Source organism: Lissotriton vulgaris, chromosome 8, assembly GCF_964263255.1.
Source record: "Lissotriton vulgaris chromosome 8, aLisVul1.2, whole genome shotgun sequence".
NCBI classification, from domain to species: Eukaryota; Metazoa; Chordata; class Amphibia; order Caudata; family Salamandridae; genus Lissotriton; species Lissotriton vulgaris.
In genome coordinates this window covers 1,524,186,094-1,524,213,502 of record NC_141696.1, presented here as the reverse complement: position 1 = coordinate 1,524,213,502, position 27,409 = coordinate 1,524,186,094, and the positions used below count along the sequence as shown (strand labels likewise).

The window sequence follows — 27,409 nt, the reverse complement described above, 5'->3', positions numbered from 1 at the left end:
CTTGCATGAGGCACTATGAATATGCAAGAGGCCATCATCCCTATGAGCTGCATGAACACTTGAGCTGGAAGGGAGTGTTGAGGCTGAAATTTGGTTATTACGGTTTGCATGCTTGCTATCCTGGCCGGACTGGGATAAGCGAGTGCTTTTGAGGTGTCTATTGTGGCACCTGGGAATTGTATGTGGGACGGTTGCAGATGAGACTTTGCGTGATTTACTGTGAACCCTAAGTTGGGGAGTAGTTGAATAGTGGCGTGAGTGTGATATACACACTGACTGCATGAGCTGACTTTTATTAGCCAGTCGTCGAGATATGTTAAGACGAGAATGTGTTGTCTTCTGAGATGAGCTGCAACTACCGCCACGCACTTGGTGAATACTTAAGGTACTATGGTGACCCCGAATGGGAGTGCTTTGAATTGGTAGTGTTGACCGTCCACTACAAACCTGAGGTATCTCCTGTGAGATGCGTGAATGGGAATATGAAAGTAGGCGTCCTTGAGATCTAAAGTGGCAAGGAAGTCGTCTTGTGAAAGAAGAGGAAGAACCTGTTGCAGTGTGACCATGTGGAAATAGTCTGATTGTATGTACAGGTTTAGGGGTCTCAGGACTAGAATAGGTCTTAGAGAGCCGTCCTTTTTTGGAATGAGAAAATACAGAGAGTAAACTCCTGTGTTTTGTTGGTGCCGGGGAACTGGTTCTATTGCACCCTTCTGCAGGAGTGAGATGACTTCCTGCTTGAGCAGCAATAGATGCTCTAACGGCATGGGACGCTGTCTGGGTGGTATGGTGGGGAGGGGGGGTGGGGGGGGTAGAGGTAAATTCTAGACAGTAACCTGACTGAACATTTGTCTCACCCACCTGTCTGTGGTGATGTTGTTCCAGACAGGAAGGAAATGCTGTATTGTTCCCCCGACCGGAGTGGAGTGGTCTGGGGGGAGCGGAGGGAAGTCATTGGGTAGGTGTGGAGGCAGATCTGGTATGATTGGTCTTGCCTCTACCTTTATTATTGTTGCCTCTGTACCGCCTCTCTGGTAACCTCTGGTGAATGTAGACTGGGTGGGAGCCTTGTAAGAGGTGGAGGGGTTGTCAGAGGAGTAGCCTCTGTAGGAGCCCTTGTAGAAGTAGCGACAAAAGGAACGTCTGGGAGCTTGTGATTGCAATGCTCCCATGGATTTGGATGTGTCTGTGTCCTTTTTCATTTTTTCTAGTGATGAATCGACGTTAGGCCCAAATAAGTGTTCCTGATCGAATGGTTGGTTTAGAATAGAAGTTTGTATTTTTGGTTTAAATACAGAAATGCGTAGCCATGCATGTCTACGCTGAAGGACACTTGTATTGACTGCTCTCGAAGCGGTGTCTGCTGCGTCCAGAGCACAGCGAATGGAAGTGTTAGTGATTATTTATCCCTCTTGTATAAGGTCATTGGCTCTGTTTTTATATTTGTCTGGAAGGTGCTGTAATAGGGTCTCTAACTCATCGTAATGTGCCCTATCGTACCTGGCTAACAAGACTTGAGTGTTGGCAATACGCCATATGTTAGCAGCTTGGGACGCTGTTCTTTTGCCAGAGGCGTCCAAGAGTTTGGACTCTTTATCAGGGGCTGGAGCATCACCTGATGTCTGAGAATTGGCTCTTTTCCTAGCATTCGAGACTACTAGTGAATCTAAGGGTTCAGGGCCTTTAATATAAGATGGGTCCGCAGGGGCAGCTTTGTATTTCTTCTCAATCCCGAGGTTGATAACTCTAGCCCTAACAGGATCTTTAAAAACATCGGGTGCATGCTTGATGGCACCTTTTAGCATAGGCAAGATAGAGGTGGTCCTTTGTGATGTGTCAAAAGTGTCCATTAAGAAATCCTCTTCCACTGGGTCTATATGTAAGCTAACCCCATGGTATTGTGCAGCTGTGTAGAGCAGCTGATTAAATCCTGTTGTGTTCTCTGGAGGTGAAGGTCTAGAGGGGAATACATCCTCCTGTGGTACATTTGGGACATCTGGAGTGTTGTAATCGTCCCAGGGGTCAGGGGAAGGTGGCCTAAGGTATCCTAGTGGCGCTTCACTTGCACCCTCCCCTGTGTAATCCGAACTATCATCATCATCATCATCATCCCTTGGTGGGGGGATGGTGTAGGAGAGTGGTGTGGTGGGGGAGGTGGAGAAGAAGGTGGTGGAGGAGAAGGTGGTGGAGGAGGAGGAGGTGGTGATGGAGAAGGAATTCTAAGTGGAGACGTGGCAATGTCTCGTTTTTTAGTGGTGGAGCTGGTGCAGGCGTATCCCATGGTCTCCTCTTTGAGCTTAGGATGAGCAGTCCAGTTTTAGGGTCTTTTATAAGAGTCTTTTGTTTAGGATCTGGCATAAAAAGCTCTTCTGATGGAGGCTGGTCTTTCGGCGCTGACTTTTTAGATTCGGCCGCTTACGGGGCACCAACTCTGGTGCGATTTTCTCATTTGGCTTGGAGTTGTGAGGTTTTACAGTCTCTGTATGTGGAACCGGTCTTTTCTTGGGTTCCAAGGGTTTTTTCGGTTCTGAAGTTTTTGGCTCCGAAGGTTCGGTGATTGGTGGTTTCGGTGCAGAGTGCTTCGATGTGAAGGCAGTGTTCGGCGCGGAGGAGGAGGGTAATTTCTTTTTTGGTGCCGATGAATGAGTTTCGGTACTGATGGCAGGCTGACTCGAGCCCGAGTGACCTGAAGGCTTAATAGGCTTCTTTGCCGAGGGCGGGGCATGGGAAGCAGTCTCTCGGTGTGCACCTGGGCCCGAAGGTGAAGGTGTGACCGAAGCCTTTTTGGGTGGTGTATGGAGGGGGTCGGGTCGACGTCTCTACTTACGACCTGCTGCGTCGGAGTGAGGTCTTCGATGTCGGAGTCCTCGGCTTCGGAAGCGCTGTGTTATTCAACCCGCTCCTTTTCTGGAACGTTGACGCCCTCTTGGAAGATGCCGTCGGGAATGGATGTTGACGAGCGAGCCATTGTTCTTCGAGCTCGATGATCCCGAATGGTCTTGGAGCGGAAAGAGGAACAAGCTGCACAGTCTCTGGCCTCGTTCTCCAGTGAAAGGCAGAGGTTACACACCTCATGCAGATCGGTATGGGGAAACTCCCACCCACATCGAGGACACTTTTGGAATGCAGTCCTTTCCATGAGCCCAGGTAGGCCCGTAGGCCCGAAGGCACTCGTCGACGATCGGAATCGAGTACTTCGACGTTGGAGAAATGCACAACAACTAGGGTTCGCTATCGAAAACAACTGTAGAAAGGGTGAAGGATTGCTCGTCGAAAGTTGCATCGGTAACACACCAAACTGGAGCGCGATAAACACATCCGAGCCCGATGGCAGAAAAAAACAATCTGAAGATGGAGCCGATGCCCAAGCGCACTATCATCCAAAGGAGGAGTCGCCTATCTCCTGACTTACGAAGACTTCTCCAAGATAAAACCAAGTGCAAACATACGGGTGCAACACCAGATGGTGATCTATGCATAGTGTGTGATCTGCAGCTCATATGCCTTGTAAAATCTATACTACTATTATAAAGAGAGAACTGTGTCCTTTGAGCCAGGTAAACTCGAAAAGTACACCACCAATCCAAACACCCAAGACATCTTTGAAAACCTCAGGGCAAGCAGAAGGACATAGGCTATATAAAAATAAAAAATATACTTTCTTTAAAAAATTTAGGAATAAAAAAAAAAGTCCCTTGCAAGTAGTGCCGGCCAAGACGTGCGTGATGACATCGGGAGCGCGGGGAGTAGCGGCGTTCAGGAGCAAGAGGAAGAGCGGCTGACATGAGCGCGGGGAGGAGCTGCGGACAGGCGGGGAGGAGTGGCGAGCGGCGGACAAGCGGTGAGAAGCGGCGAGAAGCGGCGGAGCAGTGGAGCGGTAAACTCAGCAGCGCGGGGAGGAGCGGCGGTTGAGGTAAGTGAAGCAGCCGTGGGTGCGCACCGAGGGACGGGCGGGGGCCATGAGTGCTCGCAAGCCTTTTACTCAAAGTCGGAACGTCGGGGGAAACAGCGGACAAGAGCCGTGGGTGCGCACCGAGGGACGGGCGGGGGCCATGAGTGCTCGGAAGCCTTTTCCTCAAAGTCGGGACGTCGGGGGAAACAGCGGACACGAGCGTGGGCAGAAGCGGCCAGGACCAACAAAACCGGAGCAAGGAAACAGTGTAAGTACGCTCTGCTGCTCCCGGCCACTCTGCTGTTATGTTAAAATTTATTTTATTCAGCGCACGTACGCCCTTGGGCTTCATGGCGCTATCGAAAGAGAAACATAACACAAGGTAGTGAAGCTAATAGTAAGCTTGTCTAAAAAGCCATGTCTTAAAAGAATGCCTAAATGTGGGGAGGTCTAGGCATTGTCTCAAAGATAGTGGGAGAGAATTCCAAAGGGTGGCTGCTAGATGGTGAAAGGAGCTGGCACCCAGCCGTTTTTTCTTAAAAGACAGGATAATTAGAAGCTCTTTTTTAGCAGAGCGGAGATTTAATGAGGGGCTGTATCTGGACACGAGTTGCGCAATGAATTTGGGACCGGTGTTGTGTAGGGTTTTATAAATGATGCAGCCATTTTTGAATAAGACTCTCTGTTCCACCGGCAGCCAGTGAAGATGTTCTAAGCCGGGTCTAATAGACTGCCATTTCAGCTGTTTGAGGATCAATCTGGCTGCTTGATTTTGAACAAGTTGGAGTCTTTTCAGCAAACCAACTGGGAGTCCTAGGTAAAGACTCTTAGAAAAGTCCAACCGGGAAAGGACAAGGGCTATTATAACCTGAATGAGTGCATTATGAGTTAGAAATTGAGAGTTTTTTTAATTTTTCTCAGTTGGTAGAAGCTGGCAGAAACAACAGCACCAACTTGTCCTTTCAGTGAGAGATCGGCGCTAAGAGTAATGCCCAGACTTTTAACAGAAGTGGATTTCGTTGGTGGGTTTCCCAGATCAGGTGGCCAGAAATGTGGACCCCAACTCAGCTCGCTTTTCCCAGGCAAGATCAGTTCGGTCTTGCCTGGGTTAAGTTTGAGATGGTTAAGACTCATCCACCTCTGAATGTGTTGCATGGTGTTCTGAAATTGCGCAACAGAGTCTGAGGTGTTAAGCGTAAACACGAGTTGAAGGTCGTCTGCGTAATTGTAAATAATAACATTAAATTGTTTTAAGGAGTGTAGGAGAGGGCGGAGATAAAGATTAAATAATAAAGGTGATAGTGAGGATCCCTGTGGGACCCCACAAGTGGATGAAGTTTTAGGTGCTGTAAAGGAGCCAAGCCTAACTGCTTGTGTGCGTCCAGAGATAAAGGAAGCAATCCAACTTAGTGCGGGGCCTCTTAGACCGGCCTGTTCGACACGGTTGATCAGAATAGAATAGTCAACCGTGTCGAACGCCGCCGATAAATCAAGAAGCACCAACGCCTGATGTATACCTTTGTCCGCGTTGGATTGCATAGTATTTTGGACGGCTGCGATGCTGCCCCCAGCAACGCCGGGGCGGGCTGCTAGTATATATATATATATTTGGATAAGTTCTCTTTTCACTCATTGCTCATTCATAATTTGCGACTAATTGCCTTAATATACAGTATGGGAAGGCGTCCGCCCACTTCTTTTTTTCTGGCACTGACGTTCAATAAAAATGTAAAAAGAAATGTAGCCATTGCACCTGCTTGCCCAAGAAGTCATATTGGCTTTCCAAAGGTGTGTTGCCACCAGCTGTCATTGCCAGCCCTCTGCATCATGTCTGGGGCCAGCATGGCTCCTCCCGAGTGTTGTGATGTCATTTTCAGTTTGGCCATTGTGATGAGTCATGAGATATAGTTCCTGGGGGTGCCATCATTATGCTAATGAGCATTCTCAAAGGCTGAACGATCTTACCTCTTTTTGGTCACAGAATGTTGGCAAGTATGTAAAAGAGTCAACACATGACTTGTCGTCTAGTATGGCTTGACATGTGCCGGCACCAGCCACCGCACAACTCCAAGCAGCACAAGGTGACGCACAAACAATGCGCACAAAACTTACTGTCCGGTTTGACCGTCACCAGGATGGGTTTGGACCGGATGTCCGGCTGCCTCTGCCAGTTGTCTGCCGTGGACAGTACCCAGGGGGTCACGGTACAGTAATGGCTGCCAAAGTCCTGCTCCTCGCAGCCGTACACCCTCAGCCGGAACTCCATGGGGCTCACCCGCTCTACGCCCAAGTCGCTGCTGCCGTTCCGGGGCGCCTGCGTCACCACAGCGCGCCGGTCCAGAGAGGCCAGGAAAACGGGGGCTTTGTCCAGGGTAGAGGCGCGGACGGCAAACCAGGAGACGTCGAATGACATATCATCTAGAGTGAAAAGAAGAAGGAAAACGGACAAATACATGTATGAGACATGAGCTCTGCACCCCAAAACACAAAATCATATGAACAACAACTTGAGCACCTTGACTGGATCACCATGCCAACAGGAGCACCCTGACAAGACCACCACCCCATTAATGCACCATAAGAACTGCCCCCCCAATATATAACTACAGCTAAACGCAATGGTATAAAAGAGCACACAGACCATGTGACCCAACACCTTGTATCAATGCACACCACACCAATACTCAGCATCCCTTAAAGGTACCACAACAGTCAACACATCACTTCTACACGCTACACTGCACACCAAAACACACCACAGCAAGCGCACATCATCACTGCAGCACAGCTCTCCGAGCCCCACCACACAGTCAATGTCACACCACCACATGCCACACTTCATCCCACCACAGCAAGCGCACACCATCACTGCAGCACAGCTCTCCGAGCCCCACCACACAGTGCCACGTCACTCCGCCACATTTCATCCCACCACGTCATAAACCGAGACCCTCCCCGATATCACACGCCCCACCACCCACCACACCCTGCAACAACTTGGCAAACCAACTAAATCATTCCCCCACGAGTGCGCACATCACAACAGGTAACAAACACGCCACCGCCCATCTCACTACAGCATAAACCCGCTTGCATCTCCGATATCATGGACGATGCTCACCTCACGCACATTTCACTCTTTCCCGCTTCCCTCCTCGCTCCTGTGCACGCGCCTCACCCTCACTTTGTCCCTTTCTTTGCAACCTGTCTCCTCCTCCTTCTCCTTTTCTCTGCTCTCTCGTTCTTCTTACTCCTTTCTTTTTCTCCACTCCTCACACATTTTTTTTGCAATCATCATCTTTCCATTCCCTCCTTTGCTCTTTTTTACTTCCCTATGTTCTCTTTTCTCTACTCACCACTTTGCTCCATCCCGCTCTGTACCCCATCCTTGGCCACTGTCCTGTCCATTCTTATTTCCTCATGCACTCTCTTCGAAACCTTCCTCCTTTCTTTACTTTGTCCTTTCCTCTCTCTTCTATTACCCTTTTTCTTTCCTATCTTGCCTCTTCTCCTTTCCTCGTTCCCTATCCCCACCTCTTCCACCCTCAGCTGTCACATCTCACCAATCAACTCATCACACTTCTCTCTTCCTGTAGCCTCCTTGCTTTCGCTCCTCTCTTGTTCACCAGCCTCCCCTTTGACCTCACTTCAACACACAATTTAACACACCAGCCTACAGCAGATGTTACCAAAACCAGACCTGCAGCTGACCACCCCGCAGCCACACCACATCACAACTTCATTTTACATCACATGACAGGAACCCACTCCACAATCCATCACATCACACCAGGTACCACTCACCACCGCCCGAGACTAGACATCCCGCCGCACCACAACAGACCACACCTCAACAACTCTCCGCAATGCCTATCACTGTACACACCGCACTGCCTGGGAAACGACATCACACTACAATGAACACTATGCACAACACCCCTATCACTAAACCTCTCCCCACTACACTACTGCATCCCATAAAGACAATGTCACACTACCGCACAAGAGGCCCCAACACACCACTCATAATGTTCACCACCATCAGCCACACCCGTCTCAGACCATAGAGAGTCCATCGACCTCCCTCCACGAGAGCTTCCACTGGGAAACTGACAGACAGACAGACAGACCGACCTCTTCCACATGAAGTGCCACGAGGCCAGTGATTTGAAACTGTTACGCTATACAAAAACATATAACCTAACAACACATGCACACCTAAAAAAACAAGACCAGGTCATAACTGGTATGCCAGGTGCCTTACCCACCCGAGTACCCTCATGTTTCAAAATACCGTGCAATTTGCCCATTCTTCCCCACAGTTTAGTCAACCCTGACGCATGATCTGGTTCTCCATTGACACAATTCCTATCAACCTTCCCTATGGTAAAGTTTTCAGCAGTTGCGGAGGATCACAGAAGTGGTGCAAGACTTAGCAGCCGAGACTGGAGGGTGCTTGCGTAGTGTGCGCAGCAGTGTGGAGGGCAATGCTTCAGTTGCAGCAGACCTGTGGACATTGGGCCCTCGGTGCCACCTGTGCCAAGGGGCAGAAACAATGGTGCACGACCGGTGGAGAGGTGGGTGTGTGGCACTGGAAAGAACCTGTACCCAGGCCAGGTGGCAACTTGCCAGGTATGTAGAACAGGACAGCACCTGTAACCAGGCCAGATGGAGACCAGCCAGGTGACATGGAGGGTGCGTGAAATAAGACAGTACCTGTACCCAGGCCAAGGGGCGAGGTGGGTGCGTGAAACAGGACAGTACCTGTACCCAGGCCAAGGGGCGAGGTGGGTGCGTGAAACAGGACAGTACCTGCACCCAGGACAGATGGAGACCAGCCAGGTGACATGGAGAGTGCATGGAACAGGGCAGTACCTGTGGCCAGGTGGCGAGGTGGGTGCATGAAACAGGACAGTACCTGTACCCAGGCCAGGCGGCGAGGTGGGTGCGTGAAACAGGACAATATGTGCACCCAGGCTAGGTGGCGACCAGCCAGGTGACGTGGCCCATGTGCAGAAGAGGATAGTGCCTGTGGCCAGGTGGTGCGGTGGGTGCGTGGAAGAGGACAGTACCTGTACCCAGGTGAGGTGAGGCGGGTGCGTGGAAGAGGACAGTACCTGTACCCAGGTCAGGTGAGGAGGGTGCGTGGAAGAGGACAGTACCTGTACCCAGGTCAGGTGAGGCGGGTGCGCGGAAGAGGACAGTACCTGTACCCAGGTCAGGTGAGGCGGGTGCGCGGAAGAGGACAGTACCTGTACCCAGGTCAGGTGAGGCGGGTGCGCGTTAGAGGACAGTACCTGTACCCATGTCAGGTGAGGCGGGTGCGCGGAAAGGACAGTACCTGTACCCAGGTCAGGTGAGACGGGTGCGTGGAAGAGGACAGTACCTGTACCCTGGTCAGGTGAGGCGGGTGCGTGGAAGAGGACAGTACCTGTACCCAGGTCAGGTGAGGCGGGTGCGTGGAAGAGGTCAGTACCTGTACCCAGGTCAGGTGAGGCAGGTGCGTGTGAGGACAGTACCTGTGCCCAGGTTAGGTGAGGAGGGTGCGTGGAAAAGGACAGCACCTGTATCCAGGTCAGGTGAGGCGGGTGCGTGGAAGAGGTCAGTACCTGTACACAGGTCAGGTGAGGCGGGTGCATGGAAGAGGACAGCACCTGTACCCAGGTCAGGTGAGGCAGGTGCGTGAAAGAGGACAGTACCTGTGCCCAGGTCAGGTGAGGAGGGTGCGTGGAAGAGGACAGCACCTGTATCCAGGTCAGGCGAGGCGGGTGCGCGGAAGAGGACAGTACCTGTACCCAGGTCAGGTGAGGCGGTGCGCGGAAGAGGTCAGTACCTGTACCCAGGTCAGGTGAGGCGGTGCGCGGAAGAGGACAGTACCTGTACCCAGGTCAGGTGAGGCGGTGCGCGGAAGAGGACAGTACCTGTACCCAGGTCAGGTGAGGCGGTGCGTGGAAGAGGACAGTACCTGTACCCAGGTCAGGTGAGGCGGTGCGCGGAAGAGGACAGTACCTGTACCCAGGTCAGGTGAGGTGGTGCGCGGAAGAGGACAGTACCTGTACCCAGGTCAGGTGAGGCGGTGCGTGGAAGAGGACAGTACCTGTACCCAGGTCAGGTGAGGCGGTGCGTGGAAGAGGACAGTACCTGTACCCAGGTCAGGTGAGGCGGGTGCGCGGAAGAGGACAGTACCTGGCTCCAGCGCCGGCCCCTGGATGCTGATGACGCAGTGCAGCTCCACTCTCTCGCCCTGGTACACAGACGGACTGTCCGAATGCACCGAGACGTTGAACACTGGACCTGGGGAGACAGGAGGAAGAGAGGTGAGCATGAGGCCATCTTCGAAAAGTTTATTCACTGTTTGGTGTTTTCCAAAAATCGACAGGCAGACCAGCACAAGGAGAATACGGTAATCGGGTTTATCAATGCACACAGCAGTTGTTCGGTTCTCACACACTGCCATGGAAACACACAGCTCAACGCACAGGAACACTCTTGGTCAAACATACTACATACAACCTGGTAACACAGGAGTCACATTGCAGTGTTTGTCCCCAGCAGGCATCACTCGGAGGTTTCTGCCTCTAGAACCCCAAAGTCTAAATGAACCCCCTCTATTGCTAAAGCGAAGCAAATATGTGCGCAGAGGCACCAAATATGTTTGCACCTGGAGGGCAGAGGAATCCGGTTGAACATAAGTTAATTTCTGTTTTTAAATTTTATTTATTGTTTTTCAAAATCGGATGAAGATCAGGTTATCGTTCAACGTTCTCAGTCAAGACCCCAAAACATGACGAGGCTCCCAGGTTTATGTTGGATAGGGCAAGACAAGTGGCAACACAAAAAGGGACAGGATGACCACAGGGGAACAGGTGTGTGTTTGTGTGGGGGGGTCAACACTGTGCATAAAAGAAAAAAAACACTTTAATCAGGTGTGAACAAAGATCCCTGCATACAATCCATGCTTCGTCGAATCACCTCAATATACCCACCCCACCCCAAGGCAACCCTTCTTCATTCATCGTACAAAAGAGCTGTATTATCTGCGCTAATTCTGTGTTTATTGAGCACAAAAATATTCATCTCATGCACGAAGTGCTCGCCTCTCTAGCAAAGGTTTTCTGCTTCAATTTTAAAATCTGAACATAGAATTCGAAGAAAGACCCAGCACAGGTTGTCTCAGACCCTCCAGGTCAGCTCACCTGGCCGCTGCGCCTTCTCCGGCGCGGGATCAAATAAGAGAATTTGCAAACTCTTCACAATAAATGGATGTTGGGGTGAATGTAGTGGTTCTGGGACAACCTGGGGAGACACCACTGGCCCTCTACACCCCCATCCCAGAGAGCTTACCTTCAATCAATCCTGTCTGCCTACCACGGATGCCAAGGATTGCCCACTGAGATGGGCACCGTTAGGTGGACATGCAAATCCGCGCCCTGGAGCTGCGTAACAAACACCATCGCATTTTCATACAAGCCACGAAGAACAGCTCGAAACCACTCAAGAGAGTGACACGAATGGACGCTCGGGAAGGACTCCTAGAGTGACCTGAGAATACGGCTGCCCGCGAGCCACTCGCACAGGCCGGACAAAAATGAATTACAAAAAGCCACTCGAAGATGCCTAGTGTGGCTACCTAAGAAAGACTTCAGGAATCCGTCACGAATGGCTCTTCAGGCTACTCAAAATAAATCGCACCGGCCACAAATGAGTGGCACACAGGGCCAATCTAGAAGGACTCACATATGACGAACACCTGAGCACTACTCACACAGGGCCACCAAACAATAGCTCCGACTGGGCTCCTGAGCAATGGCTCCAAATGAGTCCACAAGCAACGGCACCCAATAGCCTACCAAGCAATGCCTCCCACTGGGCTGCTAAACAACGGCTTCTACTGGGCTACCAAGCAATGGCTCCCACTGGGCTGCTAAACAATGGCTTCTACTGGGCTACCAAGCAATAGCTCCCACTGGGCTGCTAAACAATGGCTTCTACTGGGCTACCAAGCAATGCCTCCCACTGGGCTGCTAAACAATGGCTTCTACTGGGCTACCAAGCAATGGCTCCCACTGGGCTGCTAAACAATGGCTTCTATTGGGCTACCAAGCAATGCCTCCCACTGGGCTGCTAAACAATGGCTTCTATTAGGCTACCAAGCAATGCCTCCCACTGGGCTGCTAAACAATGGCTCCCATGGGCTGCTAAACAATGGCTTCCATTGGGCTACCAAACAATGGTTCCCAATAAGCACCCAAGCAATGGCACCCAATAGACTACCAAACAATGCCTCCCACTGAGCTGCTAAACAATGGCTTCTATTGGGCTACCAAGCAATGGCTCCCACTGGGCTGCAAAACAATGACTTCTATTGGGCTACCAAGCAATGCCTCCCACTGGGCTGCTAAACAATGGCTTCTATTAGGCTACCAAACAATGGCTTCCATTGGGCTACCAAACAATGGCTCCCAATGAGCACCCAAGCAATGGCACCCAATAGACTACCAAACAATGCCTCCCACTGAGCTGCTAAACAATGGCTTCTATTGGGCTACCAAGCAATGGCTCCCACTGGGCTGCAAAACAATGACTTCTATTGGGCTACCAAGCAATGCCTCCCACTGGGCTGCTAAACAATGGCTTCTATTAGGCTACCAAACAATGGCTTCCATTGGGCTACCAAACAATGGCTCCCAATGAGCACCCAAGCAATGGCACCCAATAGACTACCAAACAATGCCTCCCACTGAGCTGCTAAACAATGGCTTCTATTGGGCTACCAAGCAATGGCTCCCACTGGGCTGCAAAACAATGACTTCTATTGGGCTACCAAGCAATGCCTCCCACTGGGCTGCTAAACAATGGCTTCTATTAGGCTACCAAGCAATGGCTTCCATTGGGCTACCAAACAATGGCTCCCAATGAGCACCCAAGCAATGGCACCCAATAGACTACCAAACAATGCCTCCCACTGAGCTGCTAAACAATGGCTTCTATTGGGCTACCAAGCAATGGCTCCCACTGGGCTGCAAAACAATGACTTCTATTCGGCTACCAAGCAATGCCTCCCACTGGGCTGCTAAACAATGGCTTCTATTAGGCTACCAAACAATGGCTTCCATTGGGCTACCAAACAATGGCTCCCAATGAGCAGCCAAGCAATGGCACCCAATAGACTACCAAACAATGGCTCCCACTGGGTTGCTAAACAATGGCTCCCACTGGGCTGCTAAAGAATGGCTCCCACTGGGCTGCTAAAGAATGGCTCCCACTGGGCTGCTAAAGAGTGGCTCCCACTGGGCTGCTAAAGAATGGCTCCCACTGGGCTGCCAAAGAATGGCTCCCACTGGGCTGCCAAAGAATGGCTCCCACTGGGCTGCCAAAGAATGGCTCCCACTGGGCTGCCAAAGAATGGCTCCCACTGGGCTGCTAAAGAATGGCTTCTATTGGGCAACCAAACAATGGCTTCCATAGGGCTACCAAACAATGGCTTCCATAGGGCTACCAAACAATAGCTCCCAATGAGCACCCAACAATGGCACCCAATAGACTACCAAACAATGGTTCCCACTGGGCTGCTAAACAATGGCTCCCATGGGCTGCTAAACAATGGCTTCTATTAGGCTACCAAACAATGGCTTCCATTGGGTTTCCAAACAATGGCTTCCATTGGGTTTCCAAACAATGGCTTCCATTGGGTTTCCAAACAATGCCTTCCATTGGGCTACCAAACAATGGCTTCCATTGGGCTACCAAACAATGGCTCCCAATGAGCAGCCAAGCAATGGCACCCAATAGACTACCAAACAATGGCTCCCACTGGGTTGCTAAACAATGGCTCCCACTGGGCTGCTAAAGAATGGCTCCCACTGGGCTGCTAAAGAATGGCTCCCACTGGGCTGCTAAAGAGTGGCTCCCACTGGGCTGCTAAAGAATGGCTCCCACTGGGCTGCTAAAGAATGGCTCCCACTGGGCTGCTAAAGAATGGCTCCCACTGGGCTGCCAAAGAATGGCTCCCACTGGGCTGCCAAAGAATGGCTCCCACTGGGCTGCTAAAGAATGGCTTCTATTGGGCAACCAAACAATGGCTTCCATAGGGCTACCAAACAATGGCTTCCATAGGGCTACCAAACAATAGCTCCCAATGAGCACCCAACAATGGCACCCAATAGACTACCAAACAATGGTTCCCACTGGGCTGCTAAACAATGGCTCCCATGGGCTGCTAAACAATGGCTTCTATTAGGCTACCAAACAATGGCTTACATTGGGCTTCCAAACAATGGCTTCCATTGGGTTTCCAAACAATGGCTTCCATTGGGTTTCCAAACAATGGCTTCCATTGGGTTTCCAAACAATGCCTTCCATTGGGCTACCAAACAATGGCTTCCATTGGGTTTCCAAACAATGGCTTCCATTGGGTTTTCAAACAATGCCTTCCATTGGGCTACCAAACAATGGCTCCCAATGAGCACCCAAGCAATGGCACCCAATAGACTACCAAACAATGGATCCCACTGGGCTGCTAAAAAATGGCTCCCACTGGGTTGCTAAAGAATGGCTCCCACTGGGCTGCTAAACAATGGCTCATAATGAGTCCCCAAGCAATGGCCCCTACTGGGCTACCAAACTTTGGCACCCAAAGTGCCTAAAACTTAATTCCGATAAGACGGAAGTCGTCATATTCATACAACTGACCCCAGAGTGGTCCTCCGTATGGTAGCCTATGGCCTTTGGTACTCCGCCTAAACCTGCTAGCAAGGTGAGGAACTTGGGAATGGTCTTCGGTGACCGTCTCAACTTTTTCCCACACGCCAACCAAATTGCCTCCTCTGCCTTCCACAAACTGCGCCTAATAAAGAAAATAACCCCTTTCCTTCCAGAAACGACCGGTAAAACCCTGGGGACCTCATTGGTGCTGTCCACTCTGGACTACTGTAATGCCCTGTTTACAAACGCCCAAGTCAGGGTCATTAACAAAATGCAAACTATCCAAAACTCAGCAGCTAGACTCTTGGCCAGAATCCCCAAATATAAATCCGCAACGGACGCCATAAGAAATTTACACTGGCTGCATATTAGAAACAGAATCAAGTTCAAAACTCTTTGTATTGTGTATAAATCTCTGCACAATCAAGGACCTTCATTTTTCAAACAATACCTGATGCCCTACCGTCCACCCAGATCTCTACGTTCCTCTTCTCTAAATGATCTAGTGGTCCCCCGCACTAAAACAGTCTCTTGGGGGGACCGAAGGTTCTTGGTTTAGGCCCCGAAACTATGGAATACCGTACCCCAGTCAATAAAATCTAGCCCTTCACTTTGGTCATTCCGCAAGCAGTTAAAGACCTGGCTGTTCAACCAGTAACTTCAGAGCTCCCCCTCCCAAGCTGGTGAACCTATTGGCAGAGATCTCAGCGCTGAGACGCCCACGGGCATTTGTTCACGCTCAATAAATGTCACTAATAAATAAATAAATTGGACAACCAAACAATGTGTCCCAGAGGGCCACCAAGCAATGGCAACAATTGGGTACCAAACGGTGGCTCAAAAGAAGCCATCAAACAATGGTTCACACTGTGCTAACAAGCAATGCCGCCCACTGGGCTGCTAAACAATTGATCCTACTTGACTCAGAACCAATGGCACCATTTGGGCTATCAAACAAAGGCTTTCATTGAGCTACCAAGCAATGTCACCCATTGAGCTACCAAGCAATGTCACCCATTGAGCTACCAAGCAATGTCACCCATTGAGCTACCAAGCAATGTCACCCATTGAGCTACCAAGCAATGTCACCCATTCAGCTACAAAGCAATGGCAACCATTGGGTCCCCAACAAGCAATGGCAACCATTGGGGCCCCAACAAGCAATGGCATTGGGCTACCAAACAGTGGCTGGGAATAAGCCTCACAAGAACTATTTCCACAGAAATACCCAAGCATTGTACAGAAAGGGTTGCGGCTCACACACGGCCACCAAACATCGGCACACAATTTGCCAGCAGATAAGAACTTGCACACTCAAAAACGGCTTAAAGGGAGACCCAAGAATGGCTCGGACAAGGCCATTTAAAATGTTTCTGGTGGTAATAATACCTAAATCCACAAAACCACCAGTGCCCCCTCCATTTATTACCAAATGCATTCCTCATAGAGCCCCTGAGACCGGGAACCTGCTGATCGTGCCTGGCATTTGGCAAAATGACTGGCCAGTCTCACCACAGCTAACAAACAATATGTAGGCACAGAGGATGAAAGACATCAAACTGTCGCACGGGTCTCAGGCTGCCACACGGGTCTCAGGCTGCCGCACTGGTCTCAGGCTGCCGCCACGAAAATCAAGTCTCATCTCACCCAACACAAGGCTATTGTGAGACTGTGCCTAATGTCACACAATGATTCATGTGAAAGGAAACGTGGACTTAGTGTAGATTTTAAAAGATTTGGCTTAGCTTCACTAACAGCAGCGGCCATTTTTCTTGCTCAATGCTAAACCATAATGCCAAGTCCTTCCGTACAGCTTTGCTCTCACTTGGGCGAGAACTTATCGAATAGCTTGCTCAGCTCTGGAAGTTTACATATTTATCTCAGTTTGAAGATTTGTCAACGGTTTCAGTTTCTGCACCTGCATAACTCACAGTTTCCTCTACGTCACGCACTCTATTGCAGCCTTCTGTATGAAAGCACACATTTGTATTCTGTGCTCGTGTGTTTTAGATTTTATTCCCATGTGAGCCTGAGAAATCTACAGCTCTGTTATTCACAGACAATGTTTCTTTTTATTAATAAACAATTTGTGACTTCACATTGGCCTGAATGCATATTTCTTTGACAACAGTGGCCAGTTGTTTTTTTAAAGTGTTCTTCACTTTGTCCTTATAACTTGTGTTCAAATGACTTATGTGAATCAGAATTAGTGATTTGAGGCACAAGGAGATGTGCCCAGGGTCACTCTATGTTAGAAGCTGGGGCCAGAAACCAAGTCATCTGGTGTGACAGGTGTGAGGTATGCCACTAGTCCACTTTGTCTTACGTTGCAAAATTTGGTATGTTTATGCTGCAGTGACTCTTTGTGAAGTTAAAGGAAGGGTCTGCAACAATATAGCACCCTCTGTCCACACAGCCAATCAGAGACCCACAGGAAGGACATTTAGAGGTCACAGGAGGGGTCGGACACAATATAGCACCCTCTGTCCAAGCAGCAAATTACAGAGACATACAGGAAGGACATTTAAAGGTCACGGAGGGGTCGGACACAATGTAGAGTGCTCTGTCCACGCATCCAATTACAGAGACCTACAAGAAGGACATTTAGAGGTTTCGGGCGGGGTCGGACACAATGTAGCACCCTCTGTCCACACAGCCAATTAGAGCCCTACAGGAAGGACATTTAGGGGTCACGGGCGGGGTCAGACACAATGTTGCACCCTTTGTTCACACAGCCAATCAGAGACTTACAGGAAGGACACTTAGAGGTTATAGGAGGGTCTGCCACAATGTAGAACCCTCTGTCCACGTGACCAATCACAGAGACCTACAGGAAGGACATTCTGAGGTCGTGGGTGATGTCTGACACAAAGTAGCACCCTCTGACTGCACTATAAATTAGAGAGACCCCCAGACCGCTCACGGAATGAGGGGATCAAGCCAGATCCCGGATCCTGCAGGCATTATTGAGCCGGATCTAGGATCAGAGATCTGAGCTGATCCCGTTAAGATATGCTGAACTTACCTCAGTGTGATTTGTCAGCCCCTGCACGCGTTAAGCAGCACCTGTGTGTTGTCTGCTTTCCGTTCGGGGCAGCAACCTACAGGTGGCGTTCTTGTTTACACTACCAACTGGGAACAATAGAAAGAACTCCCTTCAAGGGCCATCAGCCCTCTCTTTGTTGGAGTGTTATCAGGGGTTTGAGGTGTGCGGAAAATAACACCGATGCGCCATTGCAATGGAGGGAAACAAAGGCGATCAGGTGATTTTTACTTCACAAGTGCTAAAGAGAAACTATGATTTAGAGGCAGTTTTTAACCCCTCTATGTAAGAGATATGCATGCACTATAAGGCTGTCAGATGTATCGGTACAAGTAACTACACCAATAACGATTTAAATAGCATTTTCTACTTATTTTTTTATTTAAATTCTTTTATAGCTCTCCTCATCCTAAATATAAGGTGTCAGGGAACTTTACATCACACATACGCATACACAGACAATGAAATCATACAAGTAATTCAACGTACAGGAAATGTTATGGAAGGTAAATAAAGGATACAAGGTTTATGATTCACATTTAATCCATACTGGTAGGCATTATATGTGTGCGGAGAAGTGTGGCTCACTGGTTAGAGCAGGCAGACCCTGAAGCAGAGGTCAGACCTGGGACCAGGGTTCAATCCCCGACGCGGCAGGGTCTTGAGCTCAAATGTCCATGGACTCGATAATTCTCGCTTCGGTGCCTGACCTAATCATGGGTTCACACTCTGCAACTCTGGGCATTAAGCTTGCTTAATCTCCACAATGGCCCCCCGCGGCGGGATGCCTGGCTTTCACCTTGGGGATGCCATGTAGGGGCTATCTCACAGGGAAAAGCCAGGACGGGTTCCCAAGGCAAGCGCTGAGATACCCCTTCGGGGGTCGATTCAGGCGCTATATAAGAAACATAATAATAATAATAATTGGTCTGGAGATGCAGAAAGTCGGGATTTAAAACTTAATACACTAACTGAGGTTGTCTGTACTAAAAACGTTACTACTACCCAAAGGAACCCTTTAAAGCAATTTTAGAATATTGATTGATTGAGAAAAAAATACAATAAAAATGTAAAACAGTGATGGCGGTATAGCTCTGCCTGACATCAGGCGTTATTATTGGGCCTTGCAATTAAGTGGGATCAACCATGTGACGTATTCTCCAGGGCCCACTCCCGCTTTTGCCATGGATAAATTCTTGCTGCCGGGCGGCAACTTCAACAGAGCCTTATATTCGAAGCCACCACTCCGGCTTCTGACTGGCCCGACGAAGTGTGCCGTGCGTGCCTGGAAGGACGCGACTGTGACTACTGGTTGGAGTGATAGATTGACGCGCATGACCCCGCTGTATGATTCTGAACGGCTGGGTAACCTGTGGCGTACAAAAGGGTTTGATAGATGGGATATGATTGGTATTAGCAAGGTGGAGGATCTTTGGGCCAAGGGCACAGTCAAGTCCTTTGAGGCCCTGAAGTTAGAATATCAACTGGACGACAAGGAATATTTTCGCTACCTCCAGGTACGGCACGCCCTGCTCTCAACCTTCCCCCCGGGGACGGAAATTCCCCAGTCGTCCCCGCTGGAAGACCGTATTCTGGATGGCCATGTCCCGGATAGTACGATTTCTTTAATCTACAAAAAGCTCATTAACACCAGGGCGGACCTTCTGGTGAAACTTCGGGCCTCCTGGGAGGCGGATGGCCTTGAATTGGATGACAAAGACTGGCAGATGACGATTTCCTCTCCCAAGGAGGTGGCCATTCCAGCTCGGCTGCGCTTTGTACAACTGAAGATCCTCCGCCGAGTGTATGTGACTGGTGTGCGTCTGGTACGGATGCGGCTCGCAAGTGATGGATTGTGTAGGCGTGGCTGTGGAATGAACGGCACCTTTCTTCATATTTTGTGGGAATGTCCGGTTATTTCCGCCTTTTGGTCTAGGGTGCATGATGTGATGGGGCGAGTTACTGGGGTCTCCCTCCTTCCTGAGGCGAGACGCTGCCTGCTCAATGTGTGGGAACCCACAGATTGTACGACCGCTCAGACCTTCTGGGTCACCCTAGGCAACATGATTGCTAAAAGAGACATAGCGCAACTTTGGGGCTCCCACAGACCACCGGGAGTAAGTGCCTGGAAAGATAACATGGACTGGTGCATGTTTCGGGAAAAGACAGTCTATGAGGCTCGAGGTCGTCCTAAGAAATGGGGTAGAATCTGGGCACAGTGGAATGAATACCGGGGAGACATTTGTACCCCACCACTTGATTATACTGAGACTATTCCCTCATCCCCGTAATTAATGTTCCCTTTGATTAGCATCCATTTCTTCAACATCCCTTTCATTGTCTCCCTGCCCCCTGCAGAACTGGTTCCATTCTTATATATTGATTTCCCCCGTCCCTACCCTCCCATGAACTAGATATTGTTGCCACCATGTGAGTGTCTTTGTTGTTTGTTTGAATTTCAACAAAATTACAAAATTGAACCTTCCTTATCCTTTCTATGATGTTTATACCGCTGCACCGTACTGAATCGACTTTTGGCTTTTCCGCAGCGCAATGTGGTTTATAATTCACTTTGATGTCATAGCGGCCGGCCCGATCGGGTTGTAGGCAGACGCTGTGTACTGTGCATTTGTTTAATAAAGGTTTAAAAAAAAAAATGTAAAACAGTGCCTTGAAATTTACATGCAGTTCTCTGATGCGGATTCATGGCCTCAGTGTTCTATATTAGGGTTGTAACTGAAGAAGGGTCTCTGTGAGAAAAGCACTAAATCACCGAGCTATCTAAAAAAAATTACAAATCCGTTATCCTTGTGTTACACATTGTGCTGCAGCACATAAACCCTCTGTAGTACTTTATAATGAGTCAAAGCTGTGACAACAGAATACAGGTCTCTCCAGGAAATGCATTAACCACCAGAATTATCTTATTGTTATTTCTGGTCCCTGAAAATTGCTGGGCACACAAAGATCTCTGCAGCAGGTGCTTCATCCCATAGGATATTTTAAAATACAGTGTGTTAGAGACCAATGAAGTGAACCAGAACATATTTACTGTCACATTTGTCCTTGTTGCCAATATTTTTGCAGCAGAGATTTTAAAAATAAATGTACGAGCCGAATGTCAGACTTTGCTTTTCATGACTGTGACCCACTTGACTCCACCCCCTTTCTGCTGAGATGTCTTGAGCACCAATTAATGGGATCCAAGAGTAAATGTTCATAGGCAGAGTATATCACAATATAACATCCTGTCCTGGCGGTCAGTAAGAAAGACCTTTAGTGAGGTCGTAGACCGAATATGATGCAATGTAGCAGCCTCGATCCACACTGTCCGTTACAGAGATCTAGAGAAAGGACGGTCAGTGAGGTCATAGGCAGAGTATGACATCATGTCTGCGCAGTCAGTAAGAAAGACCTAGGGATAGGACCGTTCATGAGGTCATAGGAAGAGTCTGACACATTGTAGCATCTTCTGTCCGCACAGTCCGTTACAAAGATCTAGAGAAGGGACCATAAGTGAGGTTGTAGGTGGAGTCTGACACAATGTAGCACCCTCTATCAGCACAGTCACTTACAGAGACCTAGAAATAGGACCATTAGTGAGGTGGTAGGCAGAGTCGGACACATTGTAGCATTCTCTATCCACACAGTCGTTACAGAGACCTAGAGAAAGGGCAGTTAGTGAGGTCGTAGGCAGAGTCTGACACAGTGTGGCATCCTTTATCCGCGCAGTCAGTTACAGAGACCCAGAGAAAGGACCGGTAGTGAGGTCATAGACTGAGTCGGACACAACGTGGCATCCTTTTTCCGCTCAGTCAGTTACAAAGACCTAGAGAAAGGACCATTAGTGAGGTAGTAGACAGAGTGACACAATGTAGCATCCTCTATCCGCGCAGTCAGTTACAGAGACCTAGACTGTTAGTGAGGTCGTAGACCGAGTTTGACGCAATAAAACATCCACTGTCTATGCAGTCAGTTATAGAGACCTAGAGATAGGACTATTAGTGAGGTCGCAGATGGAATAGAATACAAGGTAGCATCCATTGTCTGTGCTGTCATTGGCAGAGTATGACACAACGTGGTCTCCTCTGTCCGCGCCATCAGTTACAGGGAAAGGACCGTTAATGAGGTCATTGGTAGAGTATGACTAAAATGTAGCATTTTGTCCTTGAAGTCAGTTGCAGAGACCTAGAGATAGGACTGTTTGTGAGGTCACTAGCAGAGTATAACAATGTAGCATCCTATATTTGCTCAGTCAGTTACAGAAAAAGGACCGTTAGTGAGATCGCAGGCAGAGCATGACCCAATGTGGCCTCCTCTGATCGCGCAGTCAGATACAGGGAAACGACTGTATCTGAGGTCATTGTCGGAGTATGACAGAATGTAGCATTCTTTGTCCTTGAAGTTAGTTACAGAGACCTAGCGATAGGACAGTTTGTAAGGTCGTCGGCAGAGTCCAACAATGTAGCATCCTCTGTCCGCGCAGTTAGACACCTAGAGAAAGGACTGTGTGAGGTCATGGACAAAGTATGACACAATGTAGCATCCTCTGTCCGCGCAATCAGTTAGAGGCCAAGAAAAACAACCGACCGTTAGTGAGGTGATTGGCAGGGTATGACACAATGCAGTATCGACTGTCCACACAGTTCATTTGTGACACAGACTGACAGAAGAACTCTATTGACACCATCTTTCACTTTCAAGTAATTTGTGATGGGAGGAAATCTCCGAGGGGACATGCACTGATTAAAACAACTACTTCCTTTCCTCGGCCATTCTGTGGCGGTCTGCAGTTTCAAGGACTGGAAGCGATGCTGTGAAGACAAAGTTCATAAAGCAGGCCGAAGGAGGAATAAGGAGCCGAGTCGTTCGCAGTTTGATGTTCAGAGTGCTTCTTTCTCCCCCTCTTGAGAACACTGCTGAGGAAGAATAATCTCAGCCACGGGAGCGGGAACCATATGTAGGTCAATGCCGAGGATATTTGATTTCTAATCCCGCCTTTCACATCAAAAAACATATTTAAGAGGCTTCTGACACCTCCGTAGAGCGCGCCGTCAGCTAGGCACGTTAATACTGCGGAATCACTTCTATGTCTGGGGCGCACTTCGGCTGTGCTTTTTGAAGGGTGCATGAGCCTGGACGCCCTTCACCTGCCCCCTCCATTTCAGTGAGTCACCACACATTCAAGGGAAGCACCTACAAGCGCCAGGAAGTTGATGTGTGGACTTCTTGTGCTCTTTGCTCTCCATCTGGGATAGCGAGAGGTTGCGAGCCTGAAGGACATTGAAAAGAAGTAACTGCTGTTATTTGTTTAATGCCTCACAATGTTCTGCACCCCATTTCTCAATCCTGAGGTAAGCCCACCCCACAGAAAGCTACTCCACCGCCCCAAAAAGACACACAAGCCACCAAATGAAAGAAACCAGAGATTGGTATCCACCACTCCTAAAAGGTTTCCTGAAAGCAATATTACACTCACAAAAAGGCTGACAAAACCCTGGAGCAGACTTAAGACCCTCTACATCCTTAAACACCTAAACATCAAGGCAACAGATATCTGCACGGTGCCAGATGGAGCAAGGGCAACATCCAGTGTACGTCTGATACCTCTTCAGCAAAGATTATCGACGGCATGTGCAAGGTGAGGCGATCTCCCAGTTCCTGAAATGGTCTTAGGAACAAACAAGAACCTGTTCTCTACAAGCACTGGACTCTCAAATACGGTGCCCTGGACTCCAGGATTTCTACTCTCAACCCCTCCTCAGTGTCTATCATGAGTAATGGTCGCCCATAAATGGACCAAACAACTTTAGTGAATGAGACCTCTGAAAAGGGCGTAAATGGACTGAAGGCGAGCCAGCAGCGAAACAGACACAAAGGCCAGAGCAGGGGCACCCCTGAAGGAGGCCGCGTGCAAACTCTCAGTAGACACAAGGCACGCCAGGATCGAGGACAGGGCTCTGGCTTGGCTCCAAGACACAAAGCACAAGATGAGAGATCAAAAGATGTCGATCAGGCAACAAATGTCACGTAAAAATTCAATTATTTTTAAAAGAAAAAATATGAAATGTTTCAGTGATTCACGATTATATAACTATATTGAGTAACATTTATTGAAAGTTTCATTCAAACATGAAACGGGGGCCGGGTGGGGCTCTTGCCATGACAACACGGACACAAGTAACCCAAAATGCATCAGTTTGTCTTGTACTATATTTATGTAGTCTCTTTTGTGACTAATTATATATAAGCAACTTTTTTTTTATTTAAGGTTATATATTGAATTACTCTAATATGCTCATAAACTAGGTGGTCGATGAAAATGGCACCTAGTGGTGTAACTCGATGGGCCGTGGGTCACACAATTTGGTGAAGTGGAGAAGCCGGGATTTAGGCACAGAATTGCCTATTGTGCAGTTCAGAGGCGGTATGGGTACAGGATTCTGGCTTCTATTTAACACCAAACGTCGGTGCTTTGGGTTCAGTTATGCAATTACTGCTAGAATATGGAGCTCAATAATACACTGTTAACACCTGAAATCAAACTGCCACAGCACACACATGTCCATGCGCATAGTTCCATTTAAAAGTGCACTTTCTGTGAAGAATGTGCCCTCAGACACCGAAGATCAAACACGCTGTCAGAACATGCTGCCAACTCTGTGGGGGCTCGAAGAGCTCTATGGTTTTTGCTAATAAATTAATTCAGGTGATTGAGGGGTTCATCGTCTCCTAAAAATAGCTCTTGTTCTGAAGTCTGCTGAGCCAGCAGGAGCATCAACATAAAACAGCACCCCCTGCCCTCCTTACTGGCTGGACACACAGGCCCGACTTGAATAGATTCTGAATATTTCAATCACCACAATTAAATAATTAACAAAACAAATAGGTCTCATGGACCCCACAGAGATTGCTCCTCGGGATACAGTGCTTCAAGTAGACTTCGGTGATGTGCAGCGCTTTAGAGAGACAAGTTCTATCTGACATTGTTTATCTCCTGAGGGTAATATTGGCCATTGCGTCGCCCCCTACTCCAAAATCTTAGGGGACTATATCCCCCTTGCCTCTCACAGTGCAGACGTCCATGCCCTGTGGCAGCTGGAGTTCTTTTAGGTAGCCTCTTTTACACCTATATATGCCTTCCCCAGCTGGCCCTGGGATACCTCGCCTCGAAGGTTTCAATCTATGACCCTTCCTGGGGTCTCCACCACTCTACACAGGGCCGCGTAATTATTCCCCAACACAATGTCAGAGTGCAGGCTCCTTCCACCAGTCGGAGGTGTGATGATCCGCCTCACTGCATGAGCTCCAAAGGCTCACATAGGCGAGAGTTCTTGGCTTTGCCAATGTATTTTAACCATGCTGCACACCTGCGTGGCTGCTTTCCAGCATTGCTAAAACCTAGTGGCGCGCAAGGGATGGTGTGTAGAGTAGAGTGGCGTGGCGCACAATGAAGTGGCGTAGAGAAATAATTCAGAGTAGAGTGGAATAGAGTGGGGTGGCGTAGAGTACAGCATCTATGGGAATTGTGTGGAATGGCATAGTGTGAAGTGACAGTGCAGAGTAGAGTGGTGCAGTGTGGAGTAGAGTGGTTCAGTGCGGAGTAGAGTGGTGCAGTGCGGAGTAGAGTGGTGCAGTGTGGAGTAGAGTGGTTCAGTGCGGAGTAGAGTGGTGCAGTGTGGAGTAGAGTGGTTCAGTGCGGAGTAGAGTGGTGCAGTGCGGAGTAGAGTGGTGCAGTGCGGAGTAGAGTGGTGCAGTGTGGAGTAGAGTGGTTCAGTGCGGAGTAGAGTGGTGCAGTGCGGAGTAGAGTGGTTCAGTGCGGAGTAGAGTGGTGCAGTGCGGAGTAGAGTGGTGCAGTGCGGAGTAGAGTGGTGCAGTGTGGAGTAGAGTGGTTCAGTGCGGAGTAGAGTGGTGCAGTGCGGAGTAGAGTGGTGCAGTGTGGAGTAGAGTGGTGCAGTGTGGAGTAGAGTGGTTCAGTGTGGAGTAGAGTGGTGCAGTGTGGAGTAGAGTGGTGCAGTGCGGAGTAGAGTGGTTCAGTGCGGAGTAGAGTGGTTCAGTGCGGAGTAGAGTGGTGCAGTGCGGAGTAGAGTGGTGCAGTGTGGAGTAGAGTGGTGCAGTGTGGAGTAGAGTGGTTCAGTGTGGAGTAGAGTGGTGCAGTGTGGAGTAGAGTGGTGCAGTGCGGAGTAGAGTGGTTCAGTGCGGAGTAGAGTGGTGCAGTGCGGAGTAGAGTGGTGCAGTGTGGAGTAGAGTGGTGCAGTGTGGAGTAGAGTGGTGCAGTGTGGAGTAGAGTGGTGCAGTGTGGAGTAGAGTGGTGCAGTTTGGAGTAGAGTGGTGCAGTGTGGAGTAGAGTGGTGCAGTGTGGAGTAGAGTGGTGCAGTGTGGAGTAGAGTGGTGCAGTGTGGAGTAGAGTGGTACAGTGTGGAGTAGAGTGGTGCAGTGTGGATTAGAGTGGTGCAGTGTGGAGTAGAGTGGTGCAGTGTGGAGTAGAGTGGTGCAGTGTGGAGTAGAGTGGTACAGTGTGGAGTAGAGTGGTGCAGTGTGGAGTAGAGTGGTGCAGTGTGGAGTAGAGTGGTGCAGTTTGGAGTAGAGTGGTGCAGTGTGGAGTAGAGTGGTGCAGTTTGGAGTAGAGTGGTGCAGTGTGGAGTAGAGTGGTGCAGTGTGGAGTAGAGTGGTTCAGTGCGGAGTAGAGTGGTGCAGTGCGGAGTAGAGTGGTGCAGTGTGGAGTAGAGTGGTGCAGTGTGGAGTAGAGTGGTGCAGTGTGGAGTAGAGTGGTGCAGTGTGGAGTAGAGTGGTGCAGTTTGGAGTAGAGTGGTGCAGTGTGGAGTAGAGTGGTGCAGTGTGGAGTAGAGTGGTGCAGTGTGGAGTAGAGTGGTGCAGTGTGGAGTAGAGTGGTGCAGTGTGGAGTAGAGTGGTGCAGTGTGGAGTAGAGTGGTACAGTGTGGAGTAGAGTGGTACAGTGTGGAGTAGAGTGGTGCAGTGTGGAGTAGAGTGGTGCAGTGTGGAGTAGAGTGGTGCAGTGTGGAGTAGAGTGGTGCAGTGTGGAGTAGAGTGGTGCAGTGTGGAGTAGAGTGGTGCAGTGTGGAGTAGAGTGGTGCAGTGTGGAGTAGAGTGGTGCAGTGTGGAGTAGAGTGGTGCAGTGTGGAGTAGAGTGGTGCAGTTTGGAGTAGAGTGGTGCAGTGTGGAGTAGAGTGGTGCAGTGTGGAGTAGAGTGGTGCAGTGTGGAGTAGAGTGGTGCAGTTTGGAGTAGAGTGGTGCAGTGTGGAGTAGAGTGGTACAGTGTGGAGTAGAGTGGTGCAGTGTGGAGTAGAGTGGTGCAGTTTGGAGTAGAGTGGTGCAGTGTGGAGTAGAGTGGTGCAGTGTGGAGTAGAGTGGTACAGTGTGGAGTAGAGTGGTGCAGTGTGGAGTAGAGTGGTGCAGTGTGGAGTAGAGTGGTGCAGTTTGGAGTAGAGTGGTGCAGTGTGGAGTAGAGTGGTGCAGTTTGGAGTAGAGTGGTGCAGTGTGGAGTAGAGTGGTGCAGTGTGGAGTAGAGTGACGTAGGATGGAGTAGAGTGATGTGGGGTGGTCTAGGGTGGAGCAGAGTGGTGTGGGGTGGTCTAGGGTGGAGTAGAGTGGCATTTGTTCGATTAGAGTAGCGATGGACAAGTAGAGTGGGGTAGGGCGAGTAGAGTGGCGTAAGGTAAGTAGAGTGGCCTAAATTGGAGTGGCCTTGGGTGGAGGGGCGTAGGGGCATATGGTGTCCTAGTGTGGTGTGGAGTGGCATAGAGTAGAGT

The 27,409-nt window shown here is 49.5% G+C and overlaps 1 protein-coding gene across 1 annotated transcript in view; it reads right to left on the bottom strand.

The window, feature by feature from the left end:
- Positions 1-27,409, bottom strand: part of PTGFRN (prostaglandin F2 receptor inhibitor) — a 376,964-nt gene that overhangs the window by 26,125 nt on the left and 323,430 nt on the right. Inside the window, exons 7-8 of the mRNA XM_086935651.1 lie at positions 10,079-10,186; positions 6,005-6,310 (exon numbers count right to left, since the gene is read on the bottom strand). Of these exons, the coding sequence (XP_086791777.1) occupies positions 6,005-6,310; positions 10,079-10,186 (414 nt within the window). The remainder of the gene's footprint in view (positions 1-6,004; positions 6,311-10,078; positions 10,187-27,409) is intronic.